The 26,948-nt window shown below is 38.5% G+C and overlaps 1 protein-coding gene across 1 annotated transcript in view; it reads right to left on the bottom strand.

Moving 5' to 3' along the window:
- Nucleotides 1-206: 206 nt before the first annotated feature.
- Nucleotides 207-26,948, bottom strand: part of LOC139732011 (probable hydrolase PNKD) — a 43,478-nt gene continuing 16,736 nt past the window's right edge. The window contains exons 3-11 of the mRNA XM_071642883.1: nt 10,388-10,500; nt 9,628-9,686; nt 8,977-9,069; nt 7,086-7,162; nt 6,068-6,154; nt 4,925-5,011; nt 2,755-2,822; nt 2,144-2,191; nt 207-383 (exon numbers count right to left, since the gene is read on the bottom strand). Coding sequence (XP_071498984.1) covers nt 207-383; nt 2,144-2,191; nt 2,755-2,822; nt 4,925-5,011; nt 6,068-6,154; nt 7,086-7,162; nt 8,977-9,069; nt 9,628-9,686; nt 10,388-10,500 — 809 coding nt within the window. The remainder of the gene's footprint in view (nt 384-2,143; nt 2,192-2,754; nt 2,823-4,924; nt 5,012-6,067; nt 6,155-7,085; nt 7,163-8,976; nt 9,070-9,627; nt 9,687-10,387; nt 10,501-26,948) is intronic.

The following is a 26,948-nucleotide window of genomic DNA, read 5'->3' as shown; positions in this document are numbered from 1 at the left end:
TGATATACAATGTACAATTGTAGTTGCATTCCCTCAATTCACATGTCTATGAAGGTGAACTTGTCCTTTAAGACTGACATTACTAGAACAGTCGCTTTGCTGGATGGTCACCTCTTCTCCATTCTTAAAATGTGTGTAGAATGTAAGTGAAGGCCTATTAGACACAAAAGTGTGCCACTGTATGGCAACGAGTGGAATTCGAGCAATCAAAGCTTGTATCTAAAATTGTCCTTGCTCTTGCGCAGGAAGAAGAGAGCCTTGGCTCGCAGGGCTTGGCGGTCGGTGGCCGTCTGGTACTCCGGATCCGCCAGCCGGAGGATGTTCTCTTGGGACGTTCTGAGGAACGGATTGTAGGATTTCTCCTCACCCAGACTCGAGGGGCTCTGCAGATTGGGAACAGAGTGGTTATACACAGTTTTAACCCTAAAAAGACTGGGGGGGGGGCCTAAAAGGCCCCCCCCCTCGACATTTCGCGCGATTACTCAGCAACACGCAATGCTCTCGCTGCGATGCTCTATGACTTTTTTCTTTCGAGTTTCCCGCACATTTTGACACCAAATTTGTGACGCCCGGGGGTACGGTTCCGAAGTTACATAACTTTTTGTACATGCACATGAGACCGAAAATGGCTCCAAAATGTGATTTTGTGTACAAAGTCAATACAAATTGAGTTTTATCACATGGTTCATATAAATATGCTTATTTTTACTCTCAATGGCTAAAATCAATTTGTTTTAGTAGGATTATGCTTCAAAAAGGGTCTGCCACAAATTTTGCTGAAAAAAACAACAAAAACAAAAGGTCGAAAAAACAACAAAAACAAAAGGTCGAAAAAACAAAGAAATACATAAGAAATTCATAAAACAATAAAATGAATAAGAAATTAATTTTGATACCGAATTTTTTTTGAAGTACATTTGCTAAGAATGCTACAAAGAATATCTAGGCCAAAAATGAGCACTTTTGGAGCTTTATTTACTGATTTAGATAAAAAAGTCTGATTTCTCGCATAAATTAGCATAATTAATCAAAATGAAATAAAAGAAGACTATTTTGGAAAATTTAAATATACGAACTTGTAGATTACATCGCACACTACCATTGTGCAAATTTCCGCGGCGATCGCGCGATCCACGGCCGAGACCTTAAGGGGGGGCCATTTAGGCCCCCTCCCCCCCCCCCCCCCCCCAGTCTTTCGAGCTTCCAAAATAGCCCAGTCTTTTTAGGGTTAAGGGATCATATACTTTTGGCTGAGACCTAACTTTAAGTTTCTAACTTTTTTTGGTGAGATATTGGGAAACTATGAAAGACCATGTAATTCCCACAGGGATTCAACATTTATTTGATGAAAATTGGTCTTGAAATGGCTAAAATATCCAAAACAGAGCGATCATAAAGACGGGACCCACTTTCTATTAGGATCACTTTGTTTTACTTTGTTTTTTGGATGTCTCAGCCATTCCAACACCGATTTTCATCAAATAAACTTTGCATTCCTATTGGAATGGTATGCTCTGTATTATATCATAAGTGGCTTCTTGGTATCTCACAAAAAGTTAAATGCCCAATCCTCATCTCCACCAATACAATGTACTACCATCCCTTTAACCAGTTGAAGATGGGCTGATTTTGCTACAACATGCATTTGCCATAGACACTTGCCCAAGTATACTTGGGACTCGTCCTCAACAGGTTAAGAGATGACAAGCCACAACTACTGTACTGTACTGCACTTGTCTACAGAAGTATTGAGCAAATAAAGTCAACCTTGCAATAGTTGACCTTGCATAAGGGGAATAATCAATTTAATTAAGTCGAAGGTCTTTTCAAGTCCTCTTCTCTTCATAATCTATGGATTTTAATCCCTCATAAGTCAAATTTTTCCATAAGTCCAAGCTACTAAGTGAGTCCAAATAGATTTGACTTAAGCAAAGTACATGTTACAGACTGTATAATCTGATGAAGACATGGCTTAAATGCTATCATGTAAATATTCGACATCAAATTCCCAGAACTAGGTACAATTTAGTTCAATATATGCTATTACTTGTGCAAATGGCAAGGTGAACTCTTATTTAGGATAAGAAGGGCAGAATGTGAAATGTTTCTCAATATTGCTGCAAGCACAAAAATGTATACTTACTGTTATCTTTGTGTCCTTTCTCCTTCCTTTAACCCAATTCAGTTTTCTCTGCACAGTGTGATTGACAGGGGAGAGATACAGATGAATTCATGTATTGAGATATATGCAGCACATGCAACACAGTAAGTACATGAATGGCCTACATTCTTCTTTGAATACAAATTTCAAAAAGCCTATTGTACAAATAAAAATGTATAGGTGTGATTTTTTTCAACAGTTGGAGTGCCATATCTTGCCTAAATATGTACATGTAAGAGATGGGAGAAAAAAAGTACAAGGCAAATCAAACAAAATACACTGGGCAAACAAAGATGATACAGATCTATTGAAGCAGACATACCGGTATGCAAAAGGATGGTGGGCTTTAATAAGTAGAAATATAATGAAACAAAGACATGTAGAGTAATTTGGGATTGGCATTTACATGCTTGCAAATTTCATTTGGTTTCAGTGCCTTTCATTCTAAAAAATTGGTGATCGTCATTGCTGATATAAAGTGGAATTCTCCCCATTGGACCCCAGAGTTGAATAGGTAATCAACAGGTACTGTAAGTCAGCCTGCAATGGGGGTGATTAATGCTCAGTGACCAGAAAGACCATAAAGTCCTCACCTTAACAGCTTCATTTTCAGGGTCAATATGCAGGGCAAACTCCAAGTCATCTAGTGCATATTCATGACCTGTGGGAGGAGAGAGAGAGAAGATTGGTGTAATGGAATACAAGATTGTGATAATGAGAAGGAAAAGTTCTAGCCTTTCTTCAAGGCAACGATCGGTGAACAGGCATCAATGGCGGATCCAGGGGGGGGGGGGGGGGGTGGGGGTGCTCACCGGGGGCATCAACCTTTAATTTGTTTTCTTTTCTTTTTTTCAATAAAAGAAAAAAAGCCCCCCTTTATTCATTTATTTTTTAAAATAAAAGTATGCATGAAAACCAGAAAATTTGAACTTAAGCCTTCTCCTTTTTTTTTTTCGCTTGTCAGCCAATTAACCCCAGAAGCGGTACGAGAAAATTCCTGTTACGGCTTTTTTTTTTAATGAAACTTGGAAGTGGCACCAGAAATTTGCGCCCTTCCCCCGCCTCCTTTACGGAATTCCAGTAAAACAATATTTTCGCGGCATGAAATTTTCGCGAGTTGCCCCTAAAATTCAATGCGCATAGTGTAGACAAGAACTTTCACATGCATTTTAATTTTGTGAATCTTGGCTCTCGCGAAATTCGCGAAATGAACCCCTTGAGGACGAGTCCCAAGTATACTCGGGCAGGTGTCTATGGGAAATGCATGTTGTACCAAAATTAGTCCGTCCTGAACGGGTTAAAATGCACACAAACATTCCTTGTTTCTTCTACTGTGACATCAGAACTTGTAGAGTTTGCATCTGGAGAGGGCAGCACACAGAATTTACTGGAACTTAACACAATAGAATTTAATGTCAATTCATAACTTTAAAAAAGATTGCGAGATCTCCCTCAAACTGCCAATATGAGTGTTTCACAGATCATTCTGCACTCACTGACCTCACACACATTTGGGAAAAGTTCCTGTTTAACACAAGTTACAGTTAATGGACATTTATAACAATGATTTGAAAACATCATGGGGGGGGGGGGTCAGGGATGTATAGAACTTTGGACCCAGTAAACTGGAAAATTACAGTGCACTCCCGTTATAATGAACACGGTAATAACGAAATTCCACATACAACGAAATAAAATTTCAGGCCGCAACATTATCCACTTTATGTATTTTTATTGCTGATTTGTTCGGTTATAATGAGATTTCGATATAACAAGAAAACTGCCGGTCCCAAGGACTTCATTGTAATGGGAGTCCACTGTATTTCGAGAGTGCAGACCTCGGCGAAGCAGCCCATTTCTACCCATACACGCATGCTGAAAATTGCCGCTGAAAATCACTCAATTTCCCAATGATAAAGAAGCCTTGTACAAGTATTTACCTCATCAGCTTCCTGCAGCGCAGCGCCTCGAGCAGAGCACATGTATGCTTCATTGCGCGTATGCGAACTTCAAATACAACGCAGCTTGAACTCCCAAGTTCATTGACCCTATTTGCCAGAAGATATAAAAATCCTTCAAAAATTCATAAAATTCCCTGATCACTACCAAAATTTAATCATCTGTCCTTGTATCAATATCAACTTTTGCTACAATTTTCATTCAAATCCTTTCTCAACTTTTTGAATTATTTCACACACAGACAAACAGACAAACAAACCAACACCGACAAAAACATAACCTCCTTGTCAGAGGCAATAAACCAGCAACTCATCTAGGAAAGGTACCACATTCGCACCCTTTTATCTCCTCACACTGACAAAAGCTATGTCATACATCACACTACATCAGAAAGTGCATTCCTGTCATAACAAAATTAAGTGTCATTATAAGGAAGTGAAAATTCAGGTCATCAAATGTATTTCTATCTGAATATCTTAACAAGCTTTTATTGTGCGGCTGCAAAGAAATTTTGATATAACACAAGAAACCTGTCAGTTACGAGGACTTCGTTACTAACGGGAGTTGCCAGCAGAAGTACTTCGGCTAGAAGCTGCCTTCAGCATTGAATATCAAAGAGGATGCTAATTGATTACTAAACAACATGTAGTTAATTTGTTCATCTTGGCTAAAAAAGACATTGACATATGATACACTCACACTCTCACATACATAGTAAAATTCTCACTCAGACATCCATACATTACGTGTTGAAAACTCTTCAGCGCCTCTTCATAAAAATGTCAACAAACAAGGGTCACGTACCTGGATATATGGCTGTGTCGTCTGGTAATTCACACACCTTATCTAAACTTGACAGCATCTGAGATGGTGGACCTTCAAACATCCGACCTGGATGACACAGACAACGCAGAAGAAGATGAGCCACGCAGATGTTACGTTTCCTCAGAAGTTTGTCAGAAATAAATCATTAATGAAATATGCTACTGTTCAATCCCCTATGTGCCAATTCACTTTAATAACTGTAATATCGAAGGCTGTTTGTTAGTCACTTCCACTTCCCCAAAGAACTTTTAATGTCAGTTTAGACATACCAAAGCAGGTGTAACTCCATGGCTGTCTGATTCAAAACCCACTAGTTGATTGTATGCTCATATTCTATTCATATTTAATTACATGTATATATGTGTGTGTGTGTGTGTGTAAACTTTTACATGTACAGTCAGTTTAGACACAGCAAAGGAGGTGTACAATCTCCATGTTGTCCATTAATTCAAAGCCCATTGTCGTGAAGTTGATTGCATGATCACAGTTTATTCATATTTAATATGTATGTGTGTATATGTATTTATGTATTCTCTCTCATTATCTCTTTCCCTCTCTCTCTCTCTCTCTCTCTCTCTCCCCCTCTCTCTACGTATATAATTTATATGTATACACACATACACGCATGTGCTAATACTGGCAAATTAATTAACCTGTTCCATACGCAATCCTGGTGGCCTGTGTATTAAGTCTATGGGGATTTCAAAATTTAGTATGGAACGGGTTAAAGCAGCGGATCCCACGGATCACCAATTGGTGACTAAGAGGTGATTGGTCTTCATAGGTGATTACTGTAAAACGAGGAGTGTTCGTGTGCATTTTGATTTCGCGAATTTCGCAAGAGCCAAGATTTGCGAAATCAAAATGCACCTGAAGTTCTTGTCTACACTATATGCATTGAATGTTAGGGGTAACTCGCGAATATTTCCTGCCCCGAAAAAGGCCGTCAGCTCCAATTGGCAAAAATTTTATGCTGCGAAAATATCGTGTTTTACAGTAATCATCAATCACCATTTTGTGATTAAAAGGCAGAGTCTGGGCTGTCTGGGGAATGTGGCAGCTATGTTCACACGTTGCTCTCCTTGATGCTACATTCACTGTTTGGAACTCGAGCCTTCTTACCATTGCCGGCTAGAAACAGCAAGTCACCGGTAAAGAGACATCCAGGCGACCCCTGCTGCGCACACGTTAACAGGTATACTGTGTGACCTGTGGGAGATATGATGGCTAGCACTTTGAACCGATGCAAACTAACATAACAATTCTGCAAATAAATTGTACAACCAGAAACATTTGCATCATGAAACTTTTGTGAATTGGGGGGACAGGCATTTTTTCTCTTTTTTCCAGGATGAAACTTTTGCAAATTGGCACTGGTATTCAATGCATCAAAAGAAATAATAACTTGCTAATCTTGGTTCTTCGCAAAATTCGTAATAGTTTCATGCATCTGAAAGTATCTGGTTTTACAGTATGCACAATTACATTTTATGCCATATGAGAATGCATGATCATATTCTCTACTTGCCCCCACTTGTGGACAAAGAAATGGGTCAAAAAACAAACAAACAAACAAACAAACAAACAAGGCCAGAGTACCCAAATTATTGGGATGCCAATAAACTATATCATATGTGCACTGAAACAGTTGAAGGCCTTTGCAAATTCTCAAATATTTCACTCCCTGTGCTTTCTGTTGTGCTGAAATGATAACGTGACATCTATCTAAATATTTTCTTGAAACAACCTTTTGCCTCATGTACTTTGCTCAAGTTGTACTAATATTATGTCTTTATACACTGCAGGAGACTGTGTCAACAAATTCTGTCACATGATTTGTGGCGATACCTTTACTATAGATGCTTTCTAGTTACCACAGGAATAGACAGGATTCACAACACAGATGCAGTAACACTTTATAAAAGAGAAATACGGTACTGTTTCAATGATCTCCTTCGTTCCGCTTTGCGCCAAGTGGAGAATAATTTAGTTTTGTTGATTTGATGCTGTAAGTTCACTGAGCATTTTTTTTTTTTCAGATATATAAAGGTCACAAAAGGAAATGCACTACTTGCAGTTATAATGGCTGTAAAACCCTTGCTGGACCCCTAGCATGTTCTTCACAGGGGTGTTGACTTACCAACTGTGTGCCCGGGAGTGAACAGGGCGGTGAATTTTAGGTTGCCAATTTGTACACTCTCGCCATCCCCAATTTTGCTGCAGGTTGAAGTATGTTTGACATATTTTATAATTGTGCATTGCTATACAAGCATTGATATAAAGATGAAAATTCTACTGATAGGATAATTAAATTGTCTCATAAGTCCATCATGTTTCATGGCTACAATTTTTCTTGTTTTTTGTATCAAAGGCAAGTATTGGAATTGATTATTTACGAGTGGTATACTGATTATTTTGTTATGACTTGACCCAAAGGATACCCGAGGCATTGTGTTGCCAAATTATCCACCGTCCCTCTACCATCACACATGCAGTTAGTGCCATTTCAGTAGCATTCAATACTCAATAAATTTTCCTGGTAATTGGCCCAGGTATTATGCTTCAAGTAAAGATGCACTAATTTTAATTCCTTTTTTTTCAAAATCCCTCAAGGTCCAAGGTGATCAGAGGTCACTGCGCTTTGGCTACAACTGGCATTTACTTTCAGTTTTAACTATGAGGGGAATGTCCACAGGCAATACGAATTGTAGTGAAGGTAGAAATGAATAGGAAATATTTCCACGACGTGATAGCGGTGAAAGGTCATAAGTCAAGGTCAAAGATCACTCTAATTATGTGCAAAAAATAAGAGGCATTTCCATACATCGCTACGAGTAAAAATGTCCAGTGATGATGTAAGTTCGTGGACATGGTAGACAAAAACTGCCGATTGTGCAAACATGATAGTGGTGATAGGTCAAAGGTCTTGGTGCAAGGCCACCACACTTTGGTTGACAACTAATTCTTGAACCATAGAGTTAGGAATGTCTATTATTCATTTTTTTTTCTTTATTTTCATTTTCAACAAAGAATATAAGTGCAAAAAGTATATCACACACAAAAAAAGTAATATACATATTCTACAAATATTGAAATGTATACACTTTATGTAATTTCCTGTTGAGGATAGAAATAATTCCATTGCTTGCCTGAAAAGACGGGTAGAAAGTAGAGGTTGTCAAAATAAAGATTCAACTTAAACATTGTTTTCATGCAACAAATTCCTACAGGTATAAATCTGTTCGGTTTTAAACCACTGTAACTCACGTTGGCCATAACTGGAGAGCTTCCTATAAAACAAGAAGAAAAGATGATTCAATGGGTTGTGCAAATAAGTCAGGTGCATTGCTGTGTCAGTTCATAAATCAGCTATTGTTGGACATACTGAAGACCCCCTGTTATGGCTAAAATAGACATTAACAAATAAAACAGTGCTCAAGCAGAACAGGTCTTTGAGTCAAATAATGATGTTGCTTGACGTAATTAATAGAAGTAAAATGGAAAATATTTCCTGTCCGCAAAGAGGGTTAAAGGTCAATCATTGGTTAATGATCTAAATCAACTTAAAGATAATATAAAGTTTTGGTACCTCAAAAGTTTCCCTGAGTTTCCTTGCCTTAGTTAGTGTTTCAGGTTAAAGTACCTTTCATATAACTATTACAACACTGTGAGACTTACTCGCCCCAAAGTGCTCTCATATCTTTATAGTAATCATGCAATAATGGTTTCGTACCAGAGCAGAGCGGGCTCTGAAAAATTCAAACGAGCCGTTAGTTTGACTCGACGCAGTACCGCGACAATCAATATACACGTATTGTACGAAACCATTATTGCATGATTACTAAGACATGAGAGCACTTTGGGGCGAGTAAGCCTCACAGTGTTAGTTATATGAAAGGTACTTTAACCTGAAACACAAACTAAGACAAGGAAACTCAGGGAAACTTTTGAGGTACCAAAACTTTATATTATCTTTAATTCATCAAAATGTGCATCATCCCACTGGGTGGGTTGTCCTTGATGACACTTACTGTGTCGATCCAGGCACTCTGTCCTCTGCGTTCCCATAGATGGCCAGATCATGGTGTATCGATTTCAGCTTCTTGTTACCACCTGAGTGATCCCTGCCGGGAGTGGAATACCAAGTGGAATACCAAGTGTAAGATGCAATATGCACAACAGCTGTCAAATACTGTGAAAAGTCCTTTGAGCATAGCAGCACAACGCTGTGTCTTATTTGCTATGGTGTACACTGATTTACATACCAGTATGTATAGAGTTGTATTCACCGAAAAGGTTGTAAACATGGAAATCTTGCATGACATTCAGGGGCAATTTGAATGTGTACCACTACCAGGTACATGGTGTATGCATAGATTCTTAAATTTGTACACAAAAATACACACTGCACATATAATACAAACCTGCATTGATATATAAACAGGCACACATACATACATACATATCAGTATATGAAGGTTATCTGCAAATGTGAAATACATGGTGTTTCAATAACTAAGCTGAGTCATACCCCTGACTTTCAAGGCATTGGACAAATTACTCGCAAGACAAAAGTCAATGTCATAATTTTTCAAGGCTACAAACGGCATTTTACAATTTGAAACCAGATGAAGAGCTAAAGGTAACAAGGCTGGAGTACACAGTACACAGGGGAAACTTACCAGTGTCTGTGTGTGGTGAAGATAGCGGACAGAGGAACACCTTGCCTAGCAACCACTGTCTGAAGGAACAAATCAGACGCAAGGAGAACTTCAAATGAAACAAAAGCAACAATGCCAACAACAGAAATGAGGCATTCAAGAATACAGCACTCAATTTTTCATTGACTTGCAATGCTAATGTAATTTTCCTGCTCAGGTTTGACACAACAGAAATTATGCTAGAATCAAAAGTCATTCTACAGAAACTCCAATTCAGTGCACTCTCACTCTGATTTTTCCTTCATTTCTACCCTTTGGTAGCTGTTTTAAATTGTACCTCAGTAATTATATCATCAAATTAACAATTGATGGTTGATGTTTCATGAGGTATAATAAAAATAAGTTTATAGTTATTTCACTTGCGCCCACTATTTATCTAGTTGTTCTGGTTGCAGAATTTTCAAAATGCCTGATACAATGCAATAACTATTTTTGAATACTGATACAATGACTGTACTGAAATTGGGAACATACAAATAAGAAGATTAAAGTCCTTGTGTCTTGCTCACATTTACACATTTTTGAAAATATCTTTCTAACTTTGTACATACTTAATCTATACAACCAGTGCCATCTTTCTCCAATATTAAGATATGCCGTAAAATTCAGAGTTGCCAATTTCATGACAAGACAATAACTTCTGCAGCAAAATCCCCGTCTGATTTGCACAAGAGAAATGGTGGTAGACATATACAGTGTACGTATGTGCAGTTCGACTGACCTGCACAGCATCAGCATCACCTGGATCGATCACCACGGCAACCTGGGTTACTGTATCTTCTACCAGGTATGCATAGTTGTCTTTTAGGTAGGGGATTGGAGTGATTGTGAAGCCTGCAAAACAGGGATCAGATTGGATGGTGATTCATGAATTATTATCATCATTATTATTAGGTGATACGCTATCAGCGTATCACCTATTGTGATTGTCAAAATTTCTCTTTTTAGGTGATACGCTTTTAGCGTATCACCTATTGTGTTTGTCAAAATCTTCCTTTCTTTCTTTTTATTCTTCTTTCTTTCTGGCACATTTTTGTGTCGTGAATATCTCAACATTTACATGACGGAATAACATGACATTTTCAGTCAACATGTCTCATGACAATATCTAGCCACAATAAGGTTTTCATGACAGTAACATATCTATGACGTCATCTAGGCGCCATTTTGTGATTTTCGGACCTTGTCACATGATCGATCATAACTTCATAACTAGATATCATTTCTGTATCATTTTCGGTGGACATAAAGTTCAGGTCAGGCTCTATCTTACGTTTTAACGCTAGTTACCAAGGTCATCATTACGCGCGCGTTTGCGCGCGTCAAAATTTTAAAAGGCTCAAAACGACTTCCCAATGGGAAATCTCGAAGTTTCAGACAATTTTAAGCGTTCCGCGCGTTCGCGTCCGTCCGCGCATTTCCGCACGCAGTGCGCGTAAGCAACATGAAAATGCACATTTTTTGACAGATTTGGATTCTTGATACATTAAGTAACAATATCCATTGATTTCCGATCAATTTCGACCTATAACAAAGGAATGCGCTGGCGTCAAAGTTGAAATTTCGTGTGCGCGTCTATGTGGAAATATAGCGAAAAACATGTCTTTGTTTATTTCGCCATAGCTCTTTAAAACGTCAGGTGACCCTATGTTTTTATTGCATATTACAAAAGCATATGAATTAAAAATAACGTTTCAAGTATCAATATTTCCCTAAATACATTACGACGTCATCATATCATCATCTGAAATTTTTTTGAGGTACTGTTTCTGACATTCGTTTGCTCGTATCTCTGTTGTTTAAGCTCAATATTATCCCAAATTCATATATGTTGTACTTTGAACATTTGCCTTTTAAGTCCAAGTCATGGTTTTGAAATTTGATGACGTCATCATACCTTAAATTGTGATTAAAGGTAAAGATGCCAAATCGGACAAGTTTACGTGTTATGTCTATGGGAGGTGATTTTTTTTAAACCATGCATTGACTTGACAACGTTTAAGCACCTTTATCTCAGCTGATTTTGCTTCATTTCCTCTGAAACTTAAGTATGTTGTAGCTGAGACAATAAGCTTCAGTAATCATGCATTTTATATTTTGAAATCTCATCATCAGGTTGACAATTTTGCAGTTTAAAACTGAAAATGAGAATGGAATGTGGACAAAACGATTCCCGATTCATCTTTCACATACATAAGTTTACGTTCCTCATATTTTCTCGCCGAGACGTATGGCCGAGTGGTTAAAGGCGACGTCTCAGAGACGTGAGGTTGCGGGTTCGAACCCCACAAGATCACGAAACAAAATACTTAGCTATTTTACTTTTTTTCTTCAATTTTGTATTACATATTCGTCCATGTAGAAATCACGTTCGTATATAAACGCACCTATACACACACACAGACACACAGACACACACCATATCCCTCTTTTTTGTGTTGGAGACCACATTGCTTCGACTGCTGCAAAATTTTGCAGGCTGCCTTTGTCAAACCGATCATAGTATGTAATGACGACGACGGAGGTGTTGTACTTTGAACAATTGTCTTTCAAGACCATGTCATTGTTTTGTACTTTGATGACGTCATCACACTGAAAATTGTGATTAAAGGCAAGGTATCAAAACCAGCCGATTATAGGCTTTATGTCTACGGCGCGTATTTTTCCCAAGTTGCCAGAAATGGCATAGCGACATCAGTCGTTACAAGGCCGCATTTCCGTCTAGCAATGCAATACATGTTCACGCGGCCACGACTGTAGAGTGGGCATTGACTGTTTCCGGGGATGTCCCGTGGCCGAGTGGTTAGAAAAACGGTTTTGCATGCACGCTCAATATAACTTCAAGGTGCCTATATCACATTCTTTTCTTTGTCGATCACAGATGACCGACACCCGATGACCCCAAGCGTATCACCTAACTCGTCAGCGTGACGAGTTTCATATCTCGTTAGGTGATACGCTATCAGCGTATCACCTATTGTGATTGTCAAAATTTCTCTTTTTTTTTATTCTTCTTTCTTTCTGCCACATTTTGTGTCGTCAATATCTCAACAATGACATTACGGAATAACATGACATTTTCAGTCAACATGTCTCATAACAATATCTAGCCACAATAAGGTTTTCATGACAGTAACATATCTATGACGTCATCTAGGCGCCATTTTGTGATTTTCGGACCTTGTCACATGATCGATCATAACTTCATAACTAGATATCATTTCTGTATCATTTTCGGTGGACATAAAGTTCAGGTCACGCTCTATCTTACATTTTAACGCTAGTTACCCAGGTCATCATTACGCGCGCGTTTGCGCGCGTCAAAATTTTAAAAGGCTCAAAACGACTTCCCAATGGGAAATCTCGAAGTTTCAGACAATTTTAAGCGTTCCGCGCGTTCGCGTCCGTCCGCGCATTTCCGCACGCAGTGCGCGTAAGCAACATGAAAATGCACATTTTTTGACAGATTTGGATTCTTGATACATTAAGTAACAATATCCATTGATTTCCGATCAATTTCGACCTATAACAAAGGAATGCGCTGGCGTCAAAGTTGAAATTTCGTGTGCGCGTCTATGTGGAAATATAGCGAAAAACATGTCTTTGTTTATTTCGCCATAGCTCTTTAAAACGTCAGGTGACCCTATGTTTTTATTGCATATTACAAAAGCATATGAATTAAAAATAACGTTTCAAGTATCAATATTTCCCTAAATACATTACGACGTCATCATATCATCATCTGAAATTTTTTTGAGGTACTGTTTCTGACATTCGTTTGCTCGTATCTCTGTTGTTTAAGCTCAATATTATCCCAAATTCATATATGTTGTACTTTGAACATTTGCCTTTTAAGTCCAAGTCATGGTTTTGAAATTTGATGACGTCATCATACCTTAAATTGTGATTAAAGGTAAAGATGCCAAATCGGACAAGTTTACGTGTTATGTCTATGGGAGGTGATTTTTTTTAAACCATGCATTGACTTGACAACGTTTAAGCACCTTTATCTCAGCTGATTTTGCTTCATTTCCTCTGAAACTTAAGTATGTTGTAGCTGAGACAATAAGCTTCAGTAATCATGCATTTTATATTTTGAAATCTCATCATCAGGTTGACAATTTTGCAGTTTAAAACTGAAAATGAGAATGGAATGTGGACAAAACGATTCCCGATTCATCTTTCACATACATAAGTTTACGTTCCTCATATTTTCTCGCCGAGACGTATGGCCGAGTGGTTAAAGGCGACGTCTCAGAGACGTGAGGTTGCGGGTTCGAACCCCACAAGATCACGAAACAAAATACTTAGCTATTTTACTTTTTTTCTTCAATTTTGTATTACATATTCGTCCATGTAGAAATCACGTTCGTATATAAACGCACCTATACACACACACAGACACACAGACACACACCATATCCCTCTTTTTTGTGTTGGAGACCACATTGCTTCGACTGCTGCAAAATTTTGCAGGCTGCCTTTGTCAAACCGATCATAGTATGTAATGACGACGACGGAGGTGTTGTACTTTGAACAATTGTCTTTCAAGACCATGTCATTGTTTTGTACTTTGATGACGTCATCACACTGAAAATTGTGATTAAAGGCAAGGTATCAAAACCAGCCGATTATAGGCTTTATGTCTACGGCGCGTATTTTTCCCAAGTTGCCAGAAATGGCATAGCGACATCAGTCGTTACAAGGCCGCATTTCCGTCTAGCAATGCAATACATGTTCACGCGGCCACGACTGTAGAGTGGGCATTGACTGTTTCCGGGGATGTCCCGTGGCCGAGTGGTTAGAAAAACGGTTTTGCATGCACGCTCAATATAACTTCAAGGTGCCTATATCACATTCTTTTCTTTGTCGATCACAGATGACCGACACCCGATGACCCCAAGCGTATCACCTAACTCGTCAGCGTGACGAGTTTCATATCTCGTTAGGTGATACGCTATCAGCGTATCACCTATTGTGATTGTCAAAATTTCTCTTTTTTTTTATTCTTCTTTCTTTCTGCCACATTTTGTGTCGTCAATATCTCAACAATGACATTACGGAATAACATGACATTTTCAGTCAACATGTCTCATAACAATATCTAGCCACAATAAGGTTTTCATGACAGTAACATATCTATGACGTCATCTAGGCGCCATTTTGTGATTTTCGGACCTTGTCACATGATCGATCATAACTTCATAACTAGATATCATTTCTGTATCATTTTCGGTGGACATAAAGTTCAGGTCACGCTCTATCTTACATTTTAACGCTAGTTACCCAGGTCATCATTACGCGCGCGTTTGCGCGCGTCAAAATTTTAAAAGGCTCAAAACGACTTCCCAATGGGAAATCTCGAAGTTTCAGACAATTTTAAGCGTTTCAAACATTTTCTCGCGTGCGCGTCCGTCCGCGCAATTTCGCGCGCAGAGGGCGTAACTAACATGAAAATGCAATTTTTTTGACCGATTTGGATTTCTGATACTTTGAGTAACAATATTCATTGATTTCCGATCGATTTTGACCTATAACAAAGGAATGCACTGGCGTCAAAGTTGAAATTCCGCGCGCGCGTCTTTCTGCAAATATAGTGAAAAAACATGTCTTTGTTTATTTCGCCATAGCTCTTTAAATCGTCCATTGACCCTATATTTCTCTTGCATATTACAAAAGCATATGAATTGGAAATAACGTTTCAAGTACCGATATTGCCAGGAAAACTCATGACGTCATCATATCATCATCTGAAATCAAAAAAGTGGAATTAATTTTTTTGAGGTACTGTTTCTGACATTCATTTGCTCGTATCTCTATTGTTTAAGCTTAATATTACCCCAAATTCAGATATGTTTTGCTTTGAACATTTGCCTTTCAAGTCCATGTCATGGTTTTAAAATTTGATGACGTCATCATACTTTAAATTGTGATTAAAAGTAAAGACACAAAATCGGACAAGTTTACGTGTATTGTCTATGGGAGGTGATTTTTTTTAAAACCATGCATTGACTTGACAACGTTTAAGCACCTTTATCTCAGCTGATTTTGCTCCATTTCCTCTGAAACTTAAGTATCTTGTAGCTCAGACAATAAGCTGCAGTCATCATGTATTTTATATTTTCAAATCTCCTCATTAGGTCGACAATTTTGTAGTTAAAAACTGAAAATGAGAATGCAATCTGTACGGAACAATTCCCGATTGTTCTTTGCAACTGGATATTGGTCGAATCCACGCGGCCACTTGTGGGAAGTTGAATAGCGCCATCACAAGTCAACGCTATAACGACAGTGTTATTATACATTTAAGTTTCTCATTCGATCTTCAGGACAGCCGTATGGCGTAATCGCTTAGCGCGCTGGGTGTTCATAACGCCATACCGGAAGGAGAGAAGTTCGACTCCCGCAGGACTTTTCCAGTTCTTTCTTTTTCTTTTTTTTTTCGGCAGTTCAGCTTTACTCCGATGTCATTTATCATATTATTTTATCAAGTGTACGTAACCCGTGAACACGGCTGCTCTATTTCCCTTGTTTTGTATTGGAGTTTGGAGATTGGGTTTGCTTCATTAATTTTGTCACACTTAATGTTGTAAATTGCCCCTTGTTACAGTGTCCCGCTTGCCACCTTTCGTTTGCTCTTTCCTTTTCTCTTCATTGGTTATTGTTATACTGTAACAGGATAGGTAGGAACATGTACGTTTAAATAACTTGCAGGAATGGGAGCTGAATTGATTAACTCTAGTCCAGGTGTATGGCGTCTCGCTCATCTCTTTGAAATTCCAGATTGTTATTGTTTGACCTAATAACAGAGTTGTAGACAGGTTTTATGTTACTATAGAGGTATCTTGTGCCACATGAGTGGAAGGCATCACTGTTTAGTGGTAGTAATGAACTTTTTCATGTTGTATATGGTATAAAGATATAAATTTCACATCCAATCTTCGGGACAGCCGTGTGGCTTTATAGTCACTTGGCGCGCTGCATGGTCATTACACACCACCTTAGGACGAGATGTTTGAGACCCGCAGGACGCTATTATTTTTTTTTCTCTCTCTTTCTTTGTTTTTCTTTTGGCAGTTCAGCTTCATTCCGATGTCATTACCCCACGACACACAGTCACTCAAGTTCCCCCTTTTTTTTGTCGGAGGCTGGAGGTTGGATTTGCTTCATTTATCATACGTAATGTTGTAAATTGCCCTTGGTATACAGTGCCCCGCTTGCCACCTTTCGTTTTCTCTTTCCTTTTCTCTACGTTTGTTCCTGTTACACTGCACAAGACAGGTCGGAAAATGATTTACATAACACAACCGGAGCAGGAATGGCAACTGAATAAATTAACTCTAGGCCAGGTGTATGGCGTCTCGCTCGTCTCTTTCAAATTCAAGTTGTTATTGTTTGACCCAATAACGGAATTGTAGACAGGTTTTATGTTGCTATAGAGGTATCTTGTGCCACATGATTAGAAGGCATCACTGTTTAGTAGTAGTAATGAACTTTTCATGTCCCTCCTTGTCAATTATAGTGTGTTCAAAGGGGTTGTGTGTCTATCTGCCAAAGAAAAGGAAAACCTTATTTTCGTCATGGCTATTTCTCTATACGTAACCGTAGGTGATGAGTATTGTTGGTATCTGAGCAGTGAATAGCACAGCATCAGGCTAAAATCCCCCTTAGTTATACGCGCTAAGCGTTCAATTTGATATATCTTTATTTATGTAGTCAATCACTGCTAATGGAGTTACAGAATTATGTTATGACACCTTTCACTGAAAGTTTGTAAAGCAAAGTTTATAGACAAGGCAAGCAATTGTACATGAATAATACCAATGATTTCAGAGGGAAATTATGGTATACCTAAATGTAAGGGTATCATTGCTTTGGAATTGCTGAGACAATATCTTGGCACGAGGGCTTCCACCTCTAATAACTGATCCCTTTGAAGATGTGTCGGTCACGGGTGATCGTCATGATTCGTCTTTCACGTAGAAGCTTCCGTTCCACACTCTTAGTTCGAGAAGACTTACCATCATACTTCAAATTGTGATTAAAGGTAAAGACTCAAAATCAGACAAGTTGACGTGTTATGTCTATGGGAGGTGATTTTTTTTTTAAACCATGCATTGACTTGACAACGTTTAAGCACCTTTATTTCAGCTGATTTTGCTCCATTTCCTCTCAAACTTAAGTATGTGGTAGCTCAGACAATAAGCTGCAGTAATCATGCATTTTATTTTTTCAAATCTCCTCATCAGGTTGATAATTTTGCAGCTAAAAACTGAAAATGAGAATGGAATGTGGACCAAACGATTCCTGAATCATCTTTCACATTATAAGCTTACGTTCCTCAAATTTTCTCGTCAAGACGTACATGGCCGAGAGGATAAAGGCGACGTCACAAGAGACGTGATGTTGCACACGTACGGGTTCGAACCCCAAAGGAGCACGAAACAAAATACTTATATCTTTTGCTTTTTTTCTTTTATGGAGTATTCACCTTCGTCCATGTAGAAATCACGTTTTCATGTAAACGTACACACACACACACAGACACACACAATATCCCTTTGTTTTGTGTTGGAGACCACATTGCTTTGACAGGCAACTTGGACTTGAAATTACAAATGTTAAAGTGAAGATGACTCTTAAAATACCGCATGGCCATGTTTGATTTTTTTTTTACAATATAAAGACCTATTGGTAAATATTTATTCACATATCCTTTCCAATCAACTTACTTGAACACGCCGACACCACACGAAATTTTCAATTAGTTGCATGACAGAAACAATTTCATCTGAATTATGTAGGACTGTATAAAGAATTGGACTTCACGAATATTTCTCAATATTACTTCAAGTCGCTACTTAACATTATTTTCGTTGTCGATCACTGAAAATGAGAATGGAATCTGGTTGAAACGATTCCCGATTTATCTTTGTAACTGTATATTGATCGAATCCACGCGGCCACTCGTGGGAAGTTAAATAGCGCTATCAGTCACTTGACGTATACAGCCAAAAAACTGAATATCAATGTAAATTTGTGTTGTGTATAGCATACATAGATAGATTTAAGTTTCGCACAAGATCATCGGATCTTCCGTGTGGCAGAATCGCTTAGCACGCTGCGTGTTTATAATGCCCGACCGGAAGGAGAGAAGTTAATCGAGTCCCGCAGGACTTTTCCCTTTTATTTCTTTTTTTCTTTTTTTTCTGCAGTTCAGCTTCACTCTTATGTCATGAACACAGCTACTCTATTTCCCTTGTTTTGCATTGGAGTTTGGAGGTTGGGTTTGCTTCATTAATTTTGTCACACTTAATGTTGTAAATTGCCCCTTGTTACAGTGTCCCGCTTGCCACCTTTCGTTTGCTCTTTCCTTTTCTCTTCATTGGTTATTGTTATACTGTAGCAGGATAGGTAGGAACATGTACGTTTAAATAACTTGCAGGAATGGGAGCTGAATTGATTAACTCTAGTCCAGGTGTATGGCGTCTCGCTCATCTCTTTGAAATTCCAGATTGTTATTGTTTGACCTAATAACGGAGTTGTAGACAGGTTTTATGTTACTATAGAGGTATCTTGTGCCACATGAGTGGAAGGCATCACTGTTTAGTGGTAGTAATGAACTTTTTCATGTTGTATATGGTATAAAGATATAAATTTCACATCCAATCTTCGGGACAGCCGTGTGGCTTTATAGTCACTTGGCGCGCTGCATGGTCATTACACACCACCTTAGGACGAGATGTTTGAGACCCGCAGGACGCTATTATTTTTTTTTCTCTCTCTTTCTTTGTTTTTCTTTTGGCAGTTCAGCTTCATTCCGATGTCATTACCCCACGACACACAGTCACTCAAGTTCCCCCTTTTTTTTGTCGGAGGCTGGAGGTTGGATTTGCTTCATTTATCATACGTAATGTTGTAAATTGCCCTTGGTATACAGTGCCCCGCTTGCCACCTTTCGTTTTCTCTTTCCTTTTCTCTACGTTTGTTCCTGTTACACTGCACAAGACAGGTCGGAAAATAATTTACATAACACAACCGGAGCAGGAATGGCAACTGAATAAATTAACTCTAGGCCAGGTGTATGGCGTCTCGCTCGTCTCTTTCAAATTCAAGTTGTTATTGTTTGACCCAATAACGGAATTGTAGACAGGTTTTATGTTGCTATAGAGGTATCTTGTGCCACATGATTAGAAGGCATCACTGTTTAGTAGTAGTAATGAACTTTTCATGTCCCTCCTTGTCAATTATAGTGTGTTCAAAGGGGTTGTGTGTCTATCTGCCAAAGAAAAGGAAAACCTTATTTTCGTCATGGCTATTTCTCTATACGTAACCGTAGGTGATGAGTATTGTTGGTATCTGAGCAGTGAATAGCACAGCATCAGGCTAAAATCCCCCTTAGTTATACGCGCTAAGCGTTCAATTTGATATATCTTTATTTATGTAGTCAATCACTGCTAATGGAGTTACAGAATTATGTTATGACACCTTTCACTGAAAGTTTGTAAAGCAAAGTTTATAGACAAGGCAAGCAATTGTACATGAATAATACCAATGATTTCAGAGGGAAATTATGGTATACCTAAATGTAAGGGTATCATTGCTTTGGAATTGCTGAGACAATATCTTGGCACGAGGGCTTCCACCTCTAATAACTGATCCCTTTGAAGATGTGTCGGTCACGGGTGATCGTCATGATTCGTCTTTCACGTAGAAGCTTCCGTTCCACACTCTTAGTTCGAGAAGACTTACCATCATACTTCAAATTGTGATTAAAGGTAAAGACTCAAAATCAGACAAGTTGACGTGTTATGTCTATGGGAGGTGATTTTTTTTTAAACCATGCATTGACTTGACAACGTTTAAGCACCTTTATTTCAGCTGATTTTGCTCCATTTCCTCTCAAACTTAAGTATGTGGTAGCTCAGACAATAAGCTGCAGTAATCATGCATTTTATTTTTTCAAATCTCCTCATCAGGTTGATAATTTTGCAGCTAAAAACTGAAAATGAGAATGGAATGTGGACCAAACGATTCCTGAATCATCTTTCACATTATAAGCTTACGTTCCTCAAATTTTCTCGTCAAGACGTACATGGCCGAGAGGATAAAGGCGACGTCACAAGAGACGTGATGTTGCACACGTACGGGTTCGAACCCCAAAGGAGCACGAAACAAAATACTTATATCTTTTGCTTTTTTTCTTTTATGGAGTATTCACCTTCGTCCATGTAGAAATCACGTTTTCATGTAAACGTACACACACACACACAGACACACACAATATCCCTTTGTTTTGTGTTGGAGACCACATTGCTTTGACAGGCAACTTGGACTTGAAATTACAAATGTTAAAGTGAAGATGACTCTTAAAATACCGCATGGCCATGTTTGATTTTTTTTTTTACAATATAAAGACCTATTGGTAAATATTTATTCACATATCCTTTCCAATCAACTTACTTGAACACGCCGACACCACACGAAATTTTCAATTAGTTGCATGACAGAAACAATTTCATCTGAATTATGTAGGACTGTATAAAGAATTGGACTTCACGAATATTTCTCAATATTACTTCAAGTCGCTACTTAACATTATTTTCGTTGTCGATCACTGAAAATGAGAATGGAATCTGGTTGAAACGATTCCCGATTTATCTTTGTAACTGTATATTGATCGAATCCACGCGGCCACTCGTGGGAAGTTGAATAGCGCTATCAGTCACTTGACGTATATAGCCAAAAAACTGAATATCAATGTAAATTTGTGTTGTGTATAGCATACATAGATAGATTTAAGTTTCGCACAAGATCATCGGATCTTCCGTGTGGCAGAATCGCTTAGCACGCTGCGTGTTTATAATGCCCGACCGGAAGGAGAGAAGTTAATCGAGTCCCGCAGGACTTTTCCCTTTTATTTCTTTTTTTCTTTTTTTTTCTGCAGTTCAGCTTCACTCTTATGTCATGAACACAGCTACTCTATTTCCCTTGTTTTGCATTGGAGTTTGGAGGTTGGGTTTGCTTCATTAATTTTGTCACACGTAATGTTGTAAATTGCCCCTTGACACAGTACCCCGCTTGCCACCATTCGTTTTCTCTTTCCTTTTCTCTTCATTTGTTCTTGTTATACTGTAGCAGGATATTTAGGAACGTGTACGTTTACATAACTAACATGAATGGGAACTGAATTAATTAACTCTAGTCCAGGTGCATGGCGTCTCGCTTATCTCTTTGGAATTCCAGGTTGTTATTGTTTGACCAAATAACGAAGTTAAAGACAGGCAGGGAAGGAAGTGACTTGATATTGCTTCATAATGAGGAATTTCGGGCAACACCTTTCCAAGTGTAGTGATTATGACGGGGTTCTCTGTCGTTTATTTTCGTCATGGCTGTTTCACTAGTTAGCCATAGGTGATATATGTTGCTGGCATCTTGGAGAATAGAACAGATCAGTACCAAACTGGAATAGCCCTATAAGCAATGTGGTAAGCGTTCAATTTTTTGCATTATCTTTCTTCTTTAAAGTCAATCACTACTGATCGAAATACACACTATAATATGACACGTTCCACTGGTAGTTTAGGAAAAGGGAGTTAATACACGATGCAATGATAAATGTGCTACCATTGATTTTAGAGACGTCATTGTGGTGTGGTACTGGTGATGGTAAGGGAACCATAGATTGCTTTTAAAGTAATGAGACAATCATTGGACCTTTGCATCAACACCGTATTCCCATCTAGAATATAATGCGGCGTGCGGCGTTTTTTAAAATCCTGACGTGGACATTTTCTTTTTCTTGTTTTTAATTTACGAATGTTATATCTAAATTTGTTTCTTTCCCCTAACATTTTTTTTTGTTGAATATAAAGTTGGACGTTCCTTGACCGAGTCGAAGAGCAGCGATTTAGTTACAGTTTCAATGCATCTTGTTTACCATCTTCTCTGACATTAAATTGATGGTTTTTATATTTGACATTGTCTGTCTATTTGCCTGTTTATGCTCATAAAACACTGCTAAACAACTAATACCTTTGCTTCACTTGTCACACGCAATGATATGGATTGCAGTTGTGCATGCAGTTTTACTTCTGCCACCTCTCGTTTTTCTCTCCCCTTTTCCCTCACTTTGGTTTTGTTATACTGCAGATGGGAATGATTACACTAACATAACCCAACTTGAAGTAGGAATGAGAACTGAATAAATTAACTCTAGGCCAGGTGAATATAGCGTCTCACTCATCTCTTTGAAATTTCAAGTTGTCATTGTTCGACCAACGGAGTTGAAGACAGGCTTTATGTTGCTATAGAGGTATCTCGCGCCACATGAATGGAATGCATACGCTGTTTAGTATTAGTAATGAATTTTTTCATGTCCATCCCTGCCAATAAAAGTGAAGTGTGTTTGACGGGGTTCTGTGTCATTCTGCCTATGAGAAAGGAAAGTTTTATTTTCGCCATTAGGAATTATTAATGACACGATTAAGCACTCCTTCCACTTCTAACTCTCCCCTTTGAATGTGTGTCGATCACGTGAGATCGTCATAAATTATCATTCACGTATAAGCTTTCGTTCAAAGTGTACTCTTAGTTGGAGGAGACCTATAGTTACATGGTTAAAGGCGATGTCTCTTTCGCTGGAGCCGTACGTTTGGCCCGTTTTTCTTTTGCCCTTTTCTCTTTAATTGAGGTATCACTTTCGTCCAGGATAAATCACATTTTCATGTAAACAGACTCACTTGCTCTGTATCCCTTGTTTTGTATCGGAGGCTTCATTGGTTTTACTGCTGATAAATCTCACAGGCTTGTATATAGCTGTAAGAGCTCTCTGAACTGATCATTATGATAGCAAGATTAGAGGGAGTCATATTGGTTATGTAAATAATGGTCAAAGGTCATGTTTTAAAAGGCCACTGTTAAAGCCAGGATGGTTATAAACACTTAATTGTCATGTTTTATTTGTACGTGCCGAGGATCCCTTGGACCCCGTTTACAGTGTGAGGCTCGGCCGCGCCGAGCCCACCTTCATTTCGGTGTAAACGCGCAAAAGGCCAAATGCGGGGCCAAATTTGGCCTCGCATTAGGCCACGCTCTGGAGGTGGTCTCGGCCGCGGCCGAGCCGCGGTCGCGCCCGGCTTTTTCTCAGTGTAAACGCAAACTGGGCTAAATGCGCGGCCAATTCTAGTCTGGCTTCCAAACCCTCGCCTGTACTATTTCGCTATTCAGGATATTAACCACTGCAACGTCGAAAACTAGTATAGTTGAAGGTGGTTTTGTCCTGCAAAGGATTTTCTCCTTCGGCAAAAGCCTTTGCCCGAACGGCGACTTCGTCGCCACGGAATTCAGTTGGCAAAGGATCTGAAAACCAGACAATACCAAATTGCGTTTGTTTACAAGTAGAGCGCCACTACGACAAAATAATAAAAGGTTTGAATCAAAAGCGCGGTCGAGTCCGGCAGTGTAAACGGACTAAATTGCGGGGCTCGGCCTCGCAATTGAGGTTGGCCGCGGCCGCGGCTCCGCCCAGCCCCGCACCGTTAACGGGGTCTAAGTTTATGCACTGTACGTACTCAAAAAGTCCGTAAATCAACTTAGTCGCACACGCACATAATTTCCACCTAGTTTGTGTGACAGAAAAACAAATGTGATCTGAATAATGTAGGCCCAAAAAAGTTCAACTAAGTATCTCATTATAACTTCCAGGTGCTATATTGCATTCTTTTCTTTGTCGATCACGGATAACCGATATCTGATGACCCCAAGCGTATCACCTAACTCGTCTTTAAAGTGACGAGTTTCATGTCTCGTTTTTTATTCTTCTTTCTTTCTGCCACATTTTGTGTCGTCAATATCTCAACAATGACATTACGGAATAACATAACATTTTCAGTCAACATGTCTCATAACAATATCTAGCCACAATAAGGTTTTCATGACAGTAACATATCTATGACGTCATCTAGGCGCCATTTTGTGATTTTCGGACCTTGTCACATGATCGATCATAACTTCATAACTAGATATCATTTCTGTATCATTTTCGGTGGACATAAAGTTCAGGTCAGGCTCTATCTTACGTTTTAACGCTAGTTACCAAGGTCATCATTACGCGCGCGTTTGCGCGCGTCAAAATTTTAAAAGGCTCAAAACGACTTCCCAATGGGAAATCTCGAAGTTTCAGACAATTCTAAGCGTTTCAAACATTTTCTCGCGTGCGCGTCCGTCCGCGCAATTTCGCGCGCAGAGGGCGTAACCAACATGAAAATGCAATTTTTTTGACTGATTTGGATTTCTGATACTTTGAGTAACAATATCCATTGATTTCCGATCGATTTTGACCTATAACAAAGGAATGCACTGGCGTCAAAGTTGAAATTCCGCGCGCGCGTCTTTCTGCAAATATAGTGAAAAAACATGTTTTTGTTTATGTCGCCATAGCTCTTTAAATCGTCCATTGACCCTATATTTCTATTGCATATTACAAAAGCATATGAATTGGAAATAACGTTTCAAGTACCAATATTGCCAGGAAAACTCATGACGTCATCATATCATCATCTGAAATCAAAAAAGTGGAATTAATTTTTTTGAGGTACTCTTTCTGACATTCATTTACTCGTATCTCTATTGTTTAAGCTTAATATCACCCCAAATTCAGATATGTTTTACTTTGAACATTTGCCTTTCAAGTCCATGTCATGGATTTGAAATTTGATGACGTCATCATACTTTAAATTGTGATTAAAGGTAAAGACGCAAAATCGGACAAGTTTACGTGTTATGTCTATGGGAGGTGATTTTTTTAAAAACCATACATTGACTTGACAACGTTTAAGCACCTTTATCTCAGATGATTTTGCTTCATTTCCTCTGAAAATTAAGTATGTTGTAGCTGTGACAATAAGCTGCAGTAATCATGCATTTTATTCTTTGAAATCTCCTCATCAGGATGACAATTTTGCAATTTAAAACTGAAAATGAGAATGGAATGCGGACGAAACGATTCCTGATTCATCTTTCACGTACATAACTTTACGTTCCTCTAATTTTCTCGTCGAGACGTATGGCCGAGTGGTTAGAGGTGTCGTCACAGAAACGTGAGGTTGCACACGTACGGGTTCGAACCTCACAAGAGCACGAAAGAAAATAATAATTTTTTTTTTACTTTTTTTCTTCAATGGAGTACTACACCTTCGTCCATGTAGAAGTCACGTTCGCATGTAAACACACCTATACGCACACACTCACACAGTATCCCTTTGTTTATCGTTGGAGACTGCATTGCTTCGACTGCTGCAAAATATTGCAGGCTGGGCTTTTCAAGCTGATCATGGTATATTGTAACAAAATGAAATTTGTTCATATCAATTCAGTAACACAATGTAGTCGTGGTTACTTTGTGCTGATTTTATACATGTAAGAAGCTATACATTGTAAAAAAAGGTATTTGAATTGTTCCTTTAAGTCAGTCTTCTGTACTGATGATTATTTGTCAATTAGTGGTTTTTGTGGAGTTTCAGATAATGATAAAAAGTATGTATGATAAGTGCAGCGATACTTTCTACAGTTAGTTCAAAGTTGTGTTACAGAGGTTTGATACATACATTTAGCATTGTGTTTGTGTGTCCACGTGTGTATACAGGTTGGCCATATGGCACATTCTAGACAATAAATCTTAATTAATTAGCAAACGCGATCAGCTATGGAACTGAATATGGTACTAATGTATGATGTTCATGATTCTCATTAAACTGTGACGAGTTTAAAGAGATAGCTTAACTGTGTGTAAAAATAAAGCAATAATAAGGAAATTTTAAGGGAATTTGATAACCATGCCTATAATAATTTCATACAGGTACTAATACCTGCCTCTTATTCATGTGATTGATCGTCATGTCAATAGCAATCTGACAACGTACGATTAATATATTATACATTAAACAACTGTCTTTCAAATCCGTATCGATGTTTTCTAGTTTGATGACGTCATCATACTTTAAATTGTGATAAAAGTAAAGACACAAAATCGGACAAGTTTACGTGTTATGTCTATGGGAGGTGATTTTTTTTAAAACCATGCATTGACTTGACAACGTTTAAGCACCTCTATCTCAGCTGATTTTGCTTCATTTCCTCTGAAACTTTAGTATGTTGTAGCTGAGACAATAAGCTGCAGTAATCATGCATTTTATTCTTTGAAATCTCCTCATCAGATTGACAATTTTGCAGTTTAAAACTGAAAATGAAAATGGAATGTGGACAAAACGATTCCTCATGTA

Source organism: Diadema antillarum, unplaced genomic scaffold (assembly GCF_040938485.1).
Source record: "Diadema antillarum isolate AM-2024a unplaced genomic scaffold, OU_Dant_1.0 seq00000396_RagTag, whole genome shotgun sequence".
Taxonomy (NCBI): domain Eukaryota; kingdom Metazoa; phylum Echinodermata; class Echinoidea; order Diadematoida; family Diadematidae; genus Diadema; species Diadema antillarum.
This window is presented reverse-complemented; position numbering and strand designations above follow the sequence as displayed.